Source organism: Mesoplodon mirus, assembly GCF_964341445.2.
Source record: "Mesoplodon mirus genome assembly, chromosome: 10".
Lineage (NCBI taxonomy): Eukaryota > Metazoa > Chordata > Mammalia > Artiodactyla > Ziphiidae > Mesoplodon > Mesoplodon mirus.
Window position 1 is genome coordinate 100223390 of NC_138986.1, and position 17254 is coordinate 100240643.

The window sequence follows — 17254 nt, forward strand, 5'->3', positions numbered from 1 at the left end:
AGGGGTGGTCACCCCAGAGCTCCAGCTAGAGGCCTCTGCCCCAGATTAGAGCCCAGTAGCTCCTACCAGGCCCAGGGCCCTGGAGACTGTAGGATGGGCCCTGGGAATGGAGTTCTAGACAGCAGGCAGATTTCCAGGCAGTGGCTGGGACAGGCTGTGGAAGGCAATGACTGCCCCTGACCATTCAGAATATTTTGCTCTATGTTCCTGTGTGTGTGTGTGTGTGTGTGTGTGTGTGTGTGTGTGGTAGTGCATAGAAGAGTGAGATGAATGGGGTTAGAGTGCTTACCAGATATAAAATCTGTGTGGTAAAGTTCTTGTCACCCTGCCTGGACCTGGCTGACACTCGGTTTATGTAAGAGTGTATACAGAATTCTTGTTAGGGGTGTTTTATGAGACAGTAACTCATACACCCATGTACACTCTGATGCAGCAAAAATATCACACACCCCACATATAACTTCCTTAGTAAACCACACACAGCACATGGAGGTATATACATGGATACCTCCTGTACTACGTTCTCATACAACCCACCTATATCACAATCCTCTCCTCCAACACCGAACGCTGGAGATGAGATATGTATATAGACACACACACTATATATATAGGACACACACACACACACACACTATATATACATGTATCTCCTCAACTCTTGCACAAACACAGCTAACTTCAGCCATCTCTAAATACCTCTATAAGAACCAGTCACGTGTCATACACACCACACTTATAACACATTGTTGAGTAATGCCAGACCCGCTTTGTACAAACCACAGGAAACCACAGTCTCAGTAACCCATGTCAGGATTGCCAGAGAAAATATGGGCTATCCAGTTCAATTTGAATTCCAGATAAACAACAAGTAATTTTTCAGTATCCGTATGTCCCACATATTGTATGGGCCCTACTTACACTAAAACTAAGTCAGGCCAAATACTGCATGGGAATACTTACACTAAAAAATTATTCTGGGTTTATCTGAAACTGAAATTTAACTGGGTGCCTTGTATTCTTGTTCGCTAAGTCTGGCAACCCTTATATACTTACCACCAGCTGATGTATTATCTATTTATTGTAGTTTTGTTTAGTGTGTGTCTTCCCCTACTAGAATGTGCAGCGTTACCAAAGACTACAACAATGGAAGAGTGCCGGATACACAGGAGTAGCTGCTTACTGAATCTTGGTGAATGAATGAATGAACACGCACCATAAATACAAGCCACACCATGTAATGAGGAAAAGTTACATGTCCCAGAATTCCTGACTTGTGAACAGAAACCATGCACACAAAGGCCACAGACACAGATAGACACGTCTGCACTGTGCTCCCCATGCCAACCCCACACTTACCACAGACTTAACTGATACACATCACTCACTCTTCCCACACACTCACAGTCACCACCGAGGCCTACATTACCAACTAGACAGTGAGAGAATAAGTATTGATTGGAATTAAATCCTGGAGGATCCACTGGGAACCACACTCTCAACTGTGTGTATTCACTGCACCTGACACGTGTCACACACTCAGTAAATATCTGTGGACAGAGGACTGATGAACCCACCCTGAGCCTTTCATTCCTCCCTCAGGAATCTCGAAGTCACAAGAGGATCCCCCTCAGCTTGGATCCACTGTGGTGGCCCAAGGCTGCAGCCCAGGGGCAGGGGAGGTCTCCTCTGCCTCTAAATACTTCTTCTGTACTTCTACTCTGCGCAAGCTCAGCTACGCTGGTAAGGGCGTGGGGCTCCTCAGGTGAGGGGGTGCTTGGCTGTGAGGCAGGAGGCACACAGATCCCAGGGAGGCTGAGAGGAAATCCAGGGTCATCAGAGGTGATGAGGGCTCTGTGGAGGAGCCTGGGCAGGATGGCTGAGCTGTTCCGAGGGCGTGGATGCCAGCTGAGTCTGGGGGTGTGTGTGTGAATACTGCTACTACCATGGTGGGGAAGTCAAGGAGCAGGGGCCGGAAAGGTCTGGGCTTGAGGTGGAGGGAAGAGGGACCAGATTAAGCATCTTCAGAGGAAAATGTAGGCTTTGTCTTTGCCTTTGCTTCCAGAGAAGGACAGAGTTCTGCATCATACACCTCCAGCCGGAGAGCAGGACCATCCAGCTCAGGTGCACACAGCTCACAAATACACGTGCCCTCCAGGCACAGCCCTTCTCAGTGCACATCAACCCCAAGCACGTGCTCCACAGTACTCTCCTGCACCACCGCCCCATTCCACAAGGAATGCACCACCGATATTCCCAAACTCACACTCCTCGTCGTACACGCATCCAGCCGCATCCCTCACATACTACAGCCCTCACCACCATACTCCACACCCCTGTATACAGACACCGCTCCAGTATCCACCCCCACGCACATGAAAAGCCCACAGATGACACCAGATACACCACTCCGTCCTACGGCCAACAGACACCAAGCTCACGACATAGCTACGTCATGCAAATGTCCCTCTGTCGTCTACCACACCTGCTCCCTCAGCTTCCGGCACGGCCCATGCATGTTATTATGGTTTTAATTTCCTTTTTCAGGAATGCGGAGATTTCGAGACACTGCCTGGCCTACAGCACCCCTAGCCCACGTTCAGGAAGAAGGGGAGACCGCTCCCCCATCACACTCTGTCTCCTCCTCACTCTCTTCACCCTGTAAGGACTATCTGCACCCAGACAAAGAGGAAAGGGGCATGGAAATATACTACATGCAGGTACAAGTGAACAAGGGTGTCGCTGTCTCCTGGAAGACAAAGAAACCCTTGGAGTTGCCTGAAAAGCAGCTGACGATAGAAGAAGTGACCCTTCCTGAGGATGTGTGCGCAGTAGCCACTGACCCCTCTTCTGATGTGTCCACCAAAAGCCTCCTGTCTGACAGTGAGCCCACTGGGGAGGAGAAAGAGTATGAGGAAAGGGCAGAGCCAGGCAGCCCATCAGGGTCACCTGCCGTCAAGGAGAGACCCAGGGCCAAGACACCGGACTGGATGGTGACCATGGAGACCGGCTTCGGGTGCATGGCCTGCTGCCGGGTCTTCCCCACCTTGGAGATCCTGCAGCAGCACGTGAAGGGCGGCGTCCTGCAGGGCTTCAGCTGCCGTGTCTTTCATCTCACCATGGCCCAGTGGATGGGCAATGTGGAATCCGAGAGCACCCCTGAGGAGGAGGAGGAGGAGGAGGAGGAGGAAGAGAAGCAAGAAGAAAAGGAGAATGAGGGAGAGCAGCCCACGGGGGAAGGCCCCAGCCCAAAGAGACCCCGCAGGCAGGGTCTTTTCTCTCCTTTGAGTTCCAAACAGCAACTGAGATTCATGGGACAGAAGATCCTGGAAGACGGTGTGGCCGTCCCTTGTAAGAGGTAAGGCTTGAGGCTGGCAGTCTTCTGAGCCTATGTCACGAGGGCCCAGAGGAGTCTAAGGGAAGGGGCCGCACACATGTGCTGGTTTACCTAATGGCTCTGCAGTTGCATCAAATGGGACACACCCAGCACTAACAAAGACATTGACCTCTGTTGACGTAAACAAGAAGGTGGAGCCTTTTCCTAGGAGTTTTCTCAGGGTCTGCACGATGGACCTCAACTCTTAGAGGACGTACTGCCAGCAGCTCCTTCTCGGCAGAGAGAGCCAGGAGTGGTCTCAAGAGAGGACAGGGGCCCTTGCAGGACCAGAACTTTGAGGTCTGAGAGCCTTGGGCCTGAGCCGAGATCTCACCCTGACCACTGGACCTAGCCTTCTGTGACAAAGGGGAATAGGAGAGTCACGTGGAAATGAGGTCCCCCGAGATATGGAAATGTTCCAGAACCTTCGTGGCGTGGTAGTTGATCTGGAGCCAAGCTCACTGTGGTGTGTGTGGCTCTGAGCATTAAGGCAATGCTGGAGGGTAACCCTGACCAGCAGAGCTTGGAGTGCTTCTTGTCTCTTCCTGTTCTACCTCATTTGCTTTATCCCTTCCAGGGAGAAGAAAGGACCCTCGGGATAGTAGCAGACAGAATGCCGTGGTCTGAAGGAGGATGAAGGGACCGGCACTCAGTCTAACATCACATGACAATAGAAGCGTCCTATGCAATAAAGGGCATTTTCCAAACCTTTCCTGGATCTTTTATTTAATGACATTTTTCTATCTATGCATCTATCTGTCAGCTACATCTGTATCTTTCAAGGTTTGTGAACAAGCTTTCACATAAGCACTAGAGACGTCCGCCAGCATTTTCCCGAAGAGGCCTGCAAATTGCTGGGGACTCCTCACAAATAGGGAACGGCCACAACCCCTGCCACACAGACTCTGTGCGTGGCCCTCCTGACGTACTCCCACTCTCTCTCTGAATTTCCCAACGTCTGAGATGAGGGTGCTGGCTGGAGGCAATGATCACGTGCAGGCTGAATCTTCTCCAGATTCTGATTCTCTTCCTGGGCATATCGTCCTCAAGCACAGTCTCCATGTCCCTGGCCACACTGATCTCTCTCCTTCAGTCCTTCCCTCCCTCCCTCTCCTGCCTCCCAGTGCAGAGAATACTTTTTTGCATTTGAGACGACATTTATTTTTTGTTCACAGAATTCTCACCTGTTTTACTGTGGCCTCCGTTGTGAACATTCCAAAGCTGAGACTTTTCTTTTTTTCTCCCTCATTTCTGCTGAGTCTTTACCTTCCTAATGCAGTGAACTCACAGTGCCTAGCTGACTGGATGGGGAAAAAGATCCAGGGAGCAAAGAGAAATAATAAAAGAATATATCAGTTAATTTTTCATAGTGTTATCCAACTACATATTTTTAAAATATTGGAATAATATTAGGAACCTTCTCTTTATAAAAAACTGAATTATCGGGCTTCCCTGGTGGAGCAGTGGTTAAGAATATGCCTGCGAATGCAGGGGACATGGGTTCGAGCCCTGGTCTGGGAAGATCCCACGTGCCACGGAGTAACTAAGCCCGCGCGCCACAACTACTGAGCCTGCGCTCTAGAGCCCGTGTGTCAAAACTACTGAGCCCACGTGCCACAACTACGGAAGCCTGCGTGCCTAGAGCCCATGCTCCGCAAAAAGAGAAGCCACTGCAATGAGAAGCCCGTGCACCACAGCCAAGAGTAGCCCCCGCTCACAGCAACTAGAGAACGCCCGCTAGCAGCAATAAAGACACAATGCAGCCCAAAATAAATTAATTAATTTCAAAAAATTGAATTAGTTTCAAGGGTACAATGTATAAATGTACAATAAAAGCCCCCCTTCATAACCCCACAACCCCACTCTCAAGATGGAATAGATATGCTGTGATACAAGTTATAGTCGTAGTACTACTACTCCTCCCACCACATCCGAAATCCTCTGAGCCAGGTGCAGCAGCTTCCTTTCACAATTCTAGGACACGCCACAAGACAGATGATAATCCCTTTGGACATTTCAAGGAGCAGCACCAAGGGAACAGTACCTGGGAAATGCCACTGGCAGCTCAGAATATCCATGGCATTTCTAGAGCCTCGGCACTGCTCTCGCTCTGGGAATGAAGGTCCAAAAAGCACATCGGAGAATGTTCATAGTTGTAAGCAAGCTCCAACTTTGAAACACAATCTACATAGAACCACATATACAAGCCTGCACAATGGATGAAGCCAAGGTCTCCTCCATGATTTCCCTTCTGACCACCTTATTGTCTCCTCAACCATAAAAGGTGAACTTGAAACTCAGGACCTTGCCTTGTCGCCAGAAACATCCAAGCTTGGATCAGTCTTTCTAAGACCAGATACTTGCTCTCTGAACTATTAGAGACTTGTCACATACACACAGGTAGAACAGGATTATTTCTATCTACCTGGGGACCTGGAGTCTTTCACATTGCTCCTGTTCAAACTCTCACAACAGCAAAACTTTACCTACAAAGGGTTCAAGCTATGACACTCCCAATTTCCACAAACCTCCTCAGCTCTTGTGAGTCACATGCAGCCAATTGCAGGAATTGGAAACATGGTTGTGAGGATGAAACTGACTTTGGGGCTCCCCTTGGATATGGTCTTCCAGACTTACCAAAAGGCCATTAAGAGGACGGTTTACCCCACCTCAGGGAAACCCGAGGCAGTACTTGCAGTCAAGGGCTGGCCATGGCTTCTGAGCTACATCCAAAAAGAATTTCATACTGTACCTGGATCTGCTGAAGCCATTTCTGACTGTCCGAGAGCCAGCATGTACCGCTCCTCAACTGCCTCCATTGTGGATCATCAGTAGGGCTGTCAGATTTAGTAAATAAAAGTACAGGATACCCAGTTAAACTTGAACTTCACATGAATAATAAGTTATTATTTTCAGTATAAGTAGATCCTATGAACGATTTGGGGCATACTTATCTTAAAAATATACTTGTTGTTTTTCTGACATTCATATTTAACTAAACAGCCTATATTTTATCTGTCAACCCTACCCTTCAGAAATGAGGGAGGCTCATAGAGATCCAGGAGATGCCTCAGCGCCTCCTCAGCGAGCACGCACCTTCCGCTCCCAGTCATTGGCTAGAATGGAGGATATTCTCTGTTTTAGAGCTTTTTCTACTTGTCATTGTTATTATCTTCCTTATTTTAAAGAGATGTTTATTTTCTCCCAAACTTAATAGCTCATCCAAAAGTATTTCAAAGTTCATTAGACAAGGGAAAAAACAACATGGTTCTGAAAAGTGAAGGAAACCGCCTGGTGTTTAGTCAAGAAGTAGTAGGGAGATTGAAAAAGCCAAACTTAATAAGCAAATCTCTCCAAGGGTATTTTCAGAGCTTGATACCCTCCCACACCCTGAAAATATTATTACATCAAGAAGGTAGAACTGCTAACCAAATGTAAGGCTCCCATATGATTCTATCAAACTGAGGATGCTTCTTTACTAAGCAGTGAGCACACTTGCTGCCCCAGGGACCTTAGCAGTTGCAACGTAGGGCTCTTCCCTTTGGGATGGAAACAGCAAGTTTTCCTGTGGTCTACACACTGGCCCCAAAAATACTACACTCCCAATACTTGTCAACTTTAAGTATTTTTCTACATATCTCCATTTTTCTGTTACTATTTGGACTACATCCTAGACTTGACACTACGTAAATTGCATTCAAGAAGCTATTTTTAAAAGTTGGTAGGAAACCTTAAATCTATAGCTTGCAGTCCCTGGCTTACTTTCATCCAGGTGCATAAGGGTTTTCAAAAGTAGTCAGGTTAGTTACCCCATATCACAGCCCCACGTTTGTGTCACAGATATAAAAATGGAACATGATATTTAAGGTTTTAGTTGCCAAATCATCGAGGCTCCCAGACAGAGGCAATAGAGCAAAATGATTATAGAGGCATGGATTTTGATTTGCTCCAGTGTCTTGGGCAAGTCACTTGGCCTCTGTATTTATTTGTACTTATCTGCACTTATCTGTCACTTGGGGGTCATAATTGTACCTGGTCCATGGGTACGTTGTACAAATGATCTGTAAAGTAGTTACAAGAAACCGACACAGAGTAAGCACTCCACAGACATTGGCTATTAGCTATTGGAAATAGTTCTCCGTGAAACAGATCACTTGATCAGTGGATGACTCAGTGGGAGACAGTGAATCACAGAATCACAGCATGTTGAAAGTGACCTAGTTCACACTCTTATGTGAAAAGAAGAAAAGTGTGCATGGGTAGAAAATGTCTGAAACTTTACCTAACAAATAGTTCATCATGTTAGCATGGAGGATTAGAATAAATCAGGAAAGGAGGAAAGAAAAACTTGAGTGTCATTCAATTTCTCTATCATTTGTGTTTCTACACTGAGACTCTGAATACACTGGAAGTGCAATTTTTTTTAATGTGGCGGGATAAAGGTTTTCAAGTTTTCCTGATCCATCCGTATTATTATCTCAGAATTGCTGGCAGTTCTTGCCATCTTCGGATCTACACCCATGTGAGTCAGTGGGCCATTCTGGACGGAGGAGATAATAGAGCAGAAGTGAAGTGAGAGGAAAGGAGAGAAAAGATGTTCTCTTTTCTCTTCAAAGAGGAAAGGTCTTTGGAATGGGAACAACTCACAACCAAACTTTGGGGAAAGGATGTGATGGAAAATGAGACAAACATCCTACCCCTGTGATGAGAAGGATTCCCTGGGCTGGATGGAGGGAGGTCACAGGTGGCTGGACAAGGAAACCAACTAGGGAGAAACACACACAAGTGCAGGGCAAACACCCTGAGGCCACTCAGCCTGACTCCATGCAAACATGTGTCCAGCAGACAGCCCTTCACCTGTGGCTCCCCAGCAAGACAGGTACCTCGGGGGTGCCACCTCATTCTGAGTCCATTATGCCTGGTCATTCATAAACCGCTGACTAACGTGTGAGGAATAAACTCTCAATGTTTATGAGGAAACTGGGGAAGGAGATTGAAAGGTTACTTAAACGGAAAAAAAAGAAGTTCAGGAAGGCAGGATGGTAGAGAGACAAGAAAAAGACCTTAAAAGATAGAAAGGATTTGCCAAAGAAGAGAAAGAAAAAGAAATGATTCCGAATGGGTTAACCTGCAGCTAGGAAGTTAAGGAAGATTATTGATGGGTGAAGACTATGGAATAAAGTGAATAAAATTTATCAGAAGTTGCTGAGAATATGGTAAGCAGCATGATTATCAAATTATGATTTGGCTGCAATGGCATTCTAGGGGGACACTAGGAAGGGGAAGCAAATGTTCATGAGATGACAGTGGCAGTTGGAAAGTTGTTTCAGGGGAAGATCAGTCTTGCAGAGGGTGTATCAGAGGAGGGCAAGTGTGAGCAAGCAAGGAAATACTAAGTGTATACGGTTCCTTCACTGAGTGCACCCAGCCCCGTGGTCAGCCTTGAGAACAAGCAGGACTTCAGGTACTGGAGCTACATTTCAGTCATCAGGACTTGAGAAGACACCCTTAACTCAGGTCTTCTCTTCAAACTCCATCTTTCATTCTTGACCTTCATTTGGCCTCTTTCCTTACCCTCAAGCTGTGGACGGAGGCCACAGAGCAAGATGGGTCATTAGTGTCCTCCATACCCTGCCGACTGTGGTTCACATCAGTGGAGTACCAAAGGCAATAACCAAGTAACAGACACAAGAGTGTATGAAGAAGAAGAGATTCTGACAAGGCTTTCTGTGACAGTGTGGGCCAAGTCGGCTCTATATGGCTGGTATCACGTGAATTATGAGCAGCCTTAGGGGAGAAGTCCTCAGAAGGCAGAGCCTGGCTCTCTAGAGGCTCTGCGTGCTCACAGCCCACTCCAAGACCTCAGTTACAGCTTCGGCCCCCAATATCTCTCCCTCTGCCTGCTCACAGTTTCTGAAGTCTTCTTTCCTCCACGTTTCTCTTGAGAGGTGGAGGAGGAAGATGAGCTTCAGGCCAGCTCAGACTCCCCTGGGATCCCAGCAGGATGCCTCTCATTAACCTCCCACCTTCTAGGAAGCTCCTAAGATCTTCACATTTGGGGCAGTTCTCATTTCAGCTGTGCTTCAAATTGCTGGCTGGAGACGGCCTGTTGGAAGGTGGCTAAAAGCAAGTAGCAATCCTTCGGGCAGCCTGGCCCTTCTCGACTGTCAGACATCTTCAGGGATATTCTAGGAAATGTGGTTTGTTCTAGAGAAGGGAGGGAAACAATCCAATTGTCCAATAATGCTTGAATGGAAAATAAATGATGCTATATGCATGTGATCAAATAATATCAAGCAGTCAAAAATCAAAGACCTAGATCTATATGGATACACGTGGATAAATCTTGAAAACATAATATTGATTGAAAGAAAATAAGATAAAGAATGTTAGATTGTGATAACAGGTATGTAAGTATTTAAATATTTAAATCAATTCAACATATTGCTTCTATAAAGAGAGATGCAAGAAAATAAACTTTATCCAAAGAACATTATTTACATTTAATATGCTCATTTATCTAGGAGACCCAAAAGAACCCACAGATAAACTAGCAGGAACTAATAAGACGGTTCAACAAGGCACACACATACAAGATCAATAAATTTTAGAAGTCAATCAGGCTCCTCTACACTGGCGATAACAAATTAGAAACTGTAAAAGAAAATAAGAAAAAAAGAAGATCTAAAAATAGTCACAAGAGCCATATAAATTATTTAGAACTAAGCATACGTAGAAGGCAATATAACTAACAAACGGAGTACGAACAGTTAAACTCCGCCCAACCCAAGGTTAGGAAAAGACTGTTGTTACTTTATGAGAACAGACCCTCTTCTTAAGGAGCAGATCAGTAAGTGAGAGTGAATCAAAGAAACACAGCATTTGAAAAGTCAGCTAGTCCAAGCCTCTTGATCGCACATACAGAAGCTGAAGCCCAGATAGGTTGAGTTACTTGCTAAAGGGCCCAATGTCCTGACTCAAGGACTAGCATTTTCACTCAGCCGCAAGACACAATCAAATGCAGTACCTTGGAAAGAGATGGGGAAAAAATGAAGAAATCAATTATATAGTTCCTCATCTTGAAGTACAGAAATAGCCGTGACAAAATTACACGTATTGAGGGAAAATTGAAGTGCAGAGTTTAAAATGTCAATAATCCACAGGGAAACTGGAGACCATTTAAAATATTCATATTAAATCTCTCTAGAAAAGACATTAAAAGAACTACAAACAAAATGTGAATTTTATAATAGACATGGTATGATACAATTTATAATAGATAAGGTATGAACCTTTCCCTTTCACGGGAAAGGTTCGGCTGGGAAAAAGGAATTGTTCTTGAAAATGGGGCCTGTGCTATTGCAGACACTGTGCTCAACCTAGGTCCACCGAATGCTCTGATGTCATCACTGAGGTCACAGAATTCACTGTGCGCCTGGCAACCTTGCAAACATAACAGCCCTGGTGAGCACTAGGCAGTACTGCTGGTTCACTAAGTGGTACAAGTTTTTCAGCCATTTAGGAGACTTGACTATTTTTGTTTGTATTGAATCACTTCAACGGATTGCCCAAGAGCCAAGAAGGGCCAACCTGTAGGGAAGAGGAGGAGCTGGACATCTCTTGAGGCATCTTCTAAGGGAGACTTCTAGTTGGTACGATGGAATGGCGACAAAAGAGGAAACATCTGGAAAATGAAGAGTCCCAGGAAACTGCCGAGAACGGAGGAGGTATGTGGGGGGCAACTTGTCTGGGGCACATGGGTTTCTGCCAAACTGAACCTTCTCTAGGAAGCGGGGGACTGAGAACGTGTCACCTGCGAAGCAGGGAGCGAGAGACCTTGTCTCACTGATGCTGCCGTATCTATCCGGAGGGTCCCTGTGGTGTGAGACGGCACAGAATGGCCAGATGCCCCCTGGGAGATGGGAGGTCAGCTCCGCTGGTCTGAGGAGTCTCTCCTGGGGCAGCCGGGCCTGGAGCTTTGTCGGACTCATAGCAGGCTGCATCCTGCTTGCACAGACCTAGAGGTGCAGCTTTTCTCAGTCCCCGATTTCTCTCTTATTCTCTTGGATCTTTCCCTGGGGTCATGAGGTGGGGGATGTGAAGGATGCAAGGATGCTGAGAGAGACCCATGAGTTGCTTGGCCTCTTTTACCAAAGTGGAAAGAGAAGCCCCATGAGTTGAAGGCCCTGTTGAAAAATATCTTGACAAGTGGAATGCACTTTGAAAGAAGATTGTTTGTCTAGGGATGGTGTCATATTGAAAGCAAGGAGGATTTATTCCTTCAACAGGAAGAATTTCCCAAAGGAGATCAAGGGAAGGGAAGGGTTTTCCAGAGACTGAGACCGCGTGATCGGGGGTGAGAAATGTCCTCAGGGTCCTGCGGGGAGCTCTGAGAGCCACGGGCCACGTGGTGCCTGCGTGCATTAAATGTAGGCGAGTAGCCTGCCCTGGGAGAGGGGTGGTCACCCCAGAGCTCCAGCTAGAGTCCTCTGCCCCAGATTAGAGCCCAGTAGCTCCTACCAGGCCTAGGGCCCTGGAGACTGTAGGATGGGCCCTGGGAATGGAGCTCTAGACAGCAGGCAGATTTCCAGGCAGTGGCTGGGACAGGCTGGGGAAGGCAATGACTGCCCCTGACCATTCAGAATATTTTGCTCTATGTTCCTGTGTGTGTGTGTGTGTGTGTGTGTGTGTGTGTGTGTGTGTGGTAGTGCAGAGAAGAGCGAGATGAATGGGGTTAGAGTGCTTACCAGATATAAAGTCTGCGTGGTAAAGTTCTTGTCACCCTGCCTGGACCTGGCTGACACTCGGTGTACGTAAGAGTGTATACAGAATTCTTGTTAGGGGTGTTTTATGAGACAGTAACTCATACACCCATGTACACTCTGATACAGCAAAAATATCACACACCCCACATATAACTTCCTTAGTAAACCACACACAGCACATGGAGGTATATACACACATCCCTCCTGTACTACGTTCTCATACAACCCACCTGTATCACAATCCTCTCCTCCAACACCAAACGCTGGAGATGAGATATGTATATAGACACACACACTATATATATATAGGACACACACACACACACACACACTATATATACATGTATCTCCTCAACTCTTGCACAAACACAGCTAACTTCAGCCATCTCTAAATACCTCTATAAGAACCAGTCACGTGTCATACACACCACACTTATAACACATTCTTGAGTAATGCCAGACCCGCTTTGTACAAACCACAGGAAACCACAGTCTCAGTAACCCATGTCAGGATTGCCAGAGAAAATATGGGCTATCCAGTTCAATTTGAATTCCAGATAAACAACAAGTAATTTTTCAGTATCCGTATGTCCCACATATTGTATGGGCCCTACTTACACTAAAACTAAGTCAGGCCAAATACTGCATGGGAATACTTACACTAAAAAATATTCTGGGTTTATCTGAAACTGAAATTTAACTGGGTGCCTTGTATTCTTGTTCGCTAAGTCTGGCAACCCTTATATACTTACCACCAGCTGATGTATTATATATTTATTGTAGTTTTGTTTAGTGTGTGTCTTCCCCTACTAGAATGTGCAGCATTACCAAAGACTACAACAATGGAAGAGTGCCGGATACACAGGAGTAGCTGCTTACTGAATCTTGGTGAATGAATGAATGAACACGCACCATAAATACAAGCCACACCATGTAATGAGGAAAAGTTACATGTCCCAGAATTCCTGACTTGTGAACAGAAACCATGCACACAAAGGCCACAGACACAGATAGACACGTCTGCACTGTGCTCCCCATGCCAACCCCACACTTACCACAGACTTAACTGATACACATCACTCACTCTTCCCACACACTCACAGTCACCACCGAGGCCTACATTACCAACTAGACAGTGAGAGAATAAGTATTGATTGGAATTAAATCCTGGAGGATCCACTGGGAACCACACTCTCAACTGTGTGTATTCACTGCACCTGACACGTGTCACACACTCAGTAAATATCTGTGGACAGAGGACTGATGAACCCACCCTGAGCCTTTCATTCCTCCCTCAGGAATCTCGAAGTCACAAGAGGATCCCCCTCAGCTTGGATCCACTGTGGTGGCCCAAGGCTGCAGCCCAGGGGCAGGGGAGGTCTCCTCTGCCTCTAAATACTTCTTCTGTACTTCTACTCTGCGCAAGCTCAGCTACGCTGGTAAGGGCGTGGGGCTCCTCAGGTGAGGGGGTGCTTGGCTGTGAGGCAGGAGGCACACAGATCCCAGGGAGGCTGAGAGGAAATCCAGGGTCATCAGAGGTGATGAGGGCTCTGTGGAGGAGCCTGGGCAGGATGGCTGAGCTGTTCCGAGGGCGTGGATGCCAGCTGAGTCTGGGGGTGTGTGTGTGAATACTGCTACTACCATGGTGGGGAAGTCAAGGAGCAGGGGCCGGAAAGGTCTGGGCTTGAGGTGGAGGGAAGAGGGACCAGATTAAGCATCTTCAGAGGAAAATGTAGGCTTTGTCTTTGCCTTTGCTTCCAGAGAAGGACAGAGTTCTGCATCATACACCTCCAGCCTGAGAGCAGGACCATCCAGCTCAGGTGCACACAGCTCACACATACACGTGCCCTCCAGGCACAGCCCTTCTCAGTGCACATCAACCCCAAGCACGTGCTCCACAGTACTCTCCTGCACCACAGCCCCATTCCACAAGGAATGCACCACCGATATTCCCAAACTCACACTCCTCGTCGTACACGCATCCAGCCGCATCCCTCACATACTACAGCCCTCACCACCATACTCCACACCCCTGTATACAGACACCGCTCCAGTATCCCCCCCCACGCACATGATAAGCCCACAGATGACACCAGATACACCACTCCGTCCTACGGCCAACAGACACCAAGCTCACGACATAGCTACGTCATGCAAATGTCCCTCTGTCGTCTACCACACCTGCTCCCTCAGCTTCCGGCATGGCCCATGCATGTTATTATGGTTTTAATTTCCTTTTTCAGGAATGCGGAGATTTCGAGACACTGCCTGGCCTACAGCACCCCTAGCCCACGTTCAGGAAGAAGGGGAGACCGCTCCCCCATCACACTCTGTCTCCTCCTCACTCTCTTCACCCTGTAAGGACTATCTGCACCCAGACAAAGAGGAAAGGGGCATGGAAATATACTACATGCAGGTACAAGTGAACAAGGGTGTCGCTGTCTCCTGGAAGACAAAGAAACCCTTGGAGTTGCCTGAAAAGCAGCTGACGATAGAAGAAGTGACCCTTCCTGAGGATGCGTGCACAATAGGCACTTGCCCCTCTGATGTGTTCACCGAAAGCCTCCTGTCTGACAGTGAGCCCACTGGGGAGGAGAAAGAGTATGAGGAAAGGGCAGAGCCAGGCAGCCCATCAGGGTCACCTGCCGTCGAGGAGAGACCCAGGGCCAAGACACCGGACTGGATGGTGACCATGGAGACCGGCTTCGGGTGCATGGCCTGCTGCCGGGTCTTCCCCACCTTGGAGATCCTGCAGCAGCACGTGAAGGGCGGCGTCCTGCAGGGCTTCAGCTGCCGTGTCTTTCATCTCACCATGGCCCAGTGGATGGGCAATGTGGAATCCGAGAGCACCCCTGAGGAGGAGGAGGAGGAGGAGGAGGAAGAGAAGCAAGAAGAAAAGGAGAATGAGGGAGAGCAGCCCACGGGGGAAGGCCCCAGCCCAAAGAGACCCCGCAGGCAGGGTCTTTTCTCTCCTTTGAGTTCCAAACAGCAACTGAGATTCATGGGACAGAAGATCCTGGAAGACGGTGTGGCCGTCCCTTGGAAGAGGTAAGGCTTGAGGCTGGCAGTCTTCTGAGCCTATGTCACGAGGGCCCAGAGGAGTCTAAGGGAAGGGGCCGCACACATGTGCTGGTTGACCTAATGGCTCTGCAGTTGCATCAAATGGGACACACCCAGCACTAACAAAGGCATTGACCTCTGTTGACGTAAACAAGAAGGTGGAGCCTTTTCCTAGGAGTTTTCTCAGGGTCTGCACGATGGACCTCAACTCTTAGAGGACGTACTGCCAGCAGCTCCTTCTCGGCAGAGAGAGCCAGGAGTGGTCTCAAGAGAGGACAGGGGCCCTTGCAGGACCAGAACTTTGAGGTCTGAGAGCCTTGGGCCTGAGCCGAGATCTCACCCTGACCACTGGACCTAGCCTTCTGTGACAAAGGGGAATAGGAGAGTCACGTGGAAATGAGGTCCCCCGAGATATGGAAATGTTCCAGAACCTTCGTGGCATGGTAGTTGATCTGGAGCCAAGCTCACTGTGGTGTGTGTGGCTCTGAGCATTAAGGCAATGCTGGAGGGTAACCCTGACCAGCAGAGCTTGGAGTGCTTCTTGTCTCTTCCTGTTCTACCTCATTTGCTTTATCCCTTCCAGGGAGAAGAAAGGACCCTCGGGAGAGTAGCAGACAGAATGCCGTGGTCTGAAGGAGGATGAAGGGACCGGCACTCAGTCTAACATCACATGACAATAGAAGCGTCCTATGCAATAAAGGGCATTTTCCAAACCTTTCCTGGATCTTTTATTTAATGACATTTTTCTATCTATGCATCTATCTGTCAGCTACATCTGTATCTTTCAAGGTTTGTGAACAAGCTTTCACATAAGCACTAGAGACGTCCACCAGCATTTTCCCGAAGAGGCCTGCAAATTGCTGGGGACTCCTCACAAATAGGGAACGGCCACAACCCCTGCCACACAGACTCTGTGCGTGGCCCTCCTGACGTACTCCCACTCTCTCTCTGAATTTCCCAACGTCTGAGATGAGGGTGCTGGCTGGAGGCAATGATCACGTGCAGGCTGAATCTTCTCCAGATTCTGATTCTTTTCCTGGGCATATCGTCCTCAAGCACAGTCTCCATGTCCCTGGCCACACTGATCTCTCTCCTTCAGTCCTTCCCTCCCTCCCTCTCCTGCCTCCCAGTGCAGAGAATACTTTTTTGCATTTGAGACGACATTTATTTTTTGTTCACAGAATTCTCACCTGTTTTACTGTGGCCTCCGTTGTGAACATTCCAAAGCTGAGACTTTTCTTTTTTTCTCCCTCATTTCTGCTGAGTCTTTACCTTCCTAATGCAGTGAACTCACAGTGCCTAGCTGACTGGATGGGGAAAAAGATCCAGGGAGCAAAGAGAAATAATAAAAGAATATATCAGTTAATTTTTCATAGTGTTATCCAACTACATATTTTTAAAATATTGGAATAATATTAGGAACCTTCTCTTTATAAAAAACTGAATTATCGGGCTTCCCTGGTGGAGCAGTGGTTAAGAATATGCCTGCGAATGCAGGGGACATGGGTTCGAGCCCTGGTCTGGGAAGATCCCACGTGCCACGGAGTAACTAAGCCCGCGCGCCACAACTACTGAGCCTGCGCTCTAGAGCCCGTGTGTCAAAACTACTGAGCCCACGTGCCACAACTACGGAAGCCTGCGTGCCTAGAGCCCATGCTCCGCAAAAAGAGAAGCCACTGCAATGAGAAGCCCGTGCACCACAGCCAAGAGTAGCCCCCGCTCACAGCAACTAGAGAACGCCCGCTAGCAGCAATAAAGACACAATGCAGCCCAAAATAAATTAATTAATTTCAAAAAATTGAATTAGTTTCAAGGGTACAATGTATAAATGTACAATAAAAGCCCCCCTTCATAACCCCACAACCCCACTCTCAAGATGGAATAGATATGCTGTGATACAAGTTATAGTCGTAGTACTACTACTCCTCCCACCACATCCGAAATCCTCTGAGCCAGGTGCAGCAGCTTCCTTTCACAATTCTAGGACACGCCACAAGACAGATGATAATCCCTTTGGACATTTCAAGGAGCAGCACCAAGGGAACAGTACCTG

General features: G+C 47.6%; 2 protein-coding genes and 1 long non-coding RNA gene across 3 annotated transcripts in view; 2 read left to right on the plus strand and 1 right to left on the minus strand.

Annotated features, from left to right (window-relative positions):
* Positions 1–266: 266 nt before the first annotated feature.
* LOC309811211 (protein FAM170A-like) lies at positions 267–3272 on the plus strand (the record flags this gene model as incomplete). The annotated part of the gene is made up of 2 exons (XM_082633799.1): positions 267–275; positions 2667–3272. Coding segments are annotated over 2 exons (615 nt in total), but the record flags the coding sequence as incomplete, so codon positions are not given.
* A 613-nt stretch (positions 3273–3885) lies between these two features.
* The window catches only part of LOC309811552, a 624797-nt gene continuing 611428 nt past the window's right edge, over positions 3886–17254 (minus strand). The window contains exon 3 of the long non-coding RNA XR_014295208.1: positions 3886–3999. This is a non-coding gene — a long non-coding RNA (uncharacterized lncRNA). The remainder of the gene's footprint in view (positions 4000–17254) is intronic.
* Positions 5520–17185, plus strand: LOC309810909 (protein FAM170A-like; the record flags this gene model as incomplete). The annotated part of the gene is made up of 3 exons (XM_082633229.1): positions 5520–5531; positions 14504–15027; positions 17164–17185. 3 exons carry the CDS (start codon positions 5520–5522, stop codon positions 17183–17185), a joined length of 558 nt encoding a protein of 185 aa, XP_082489355.1.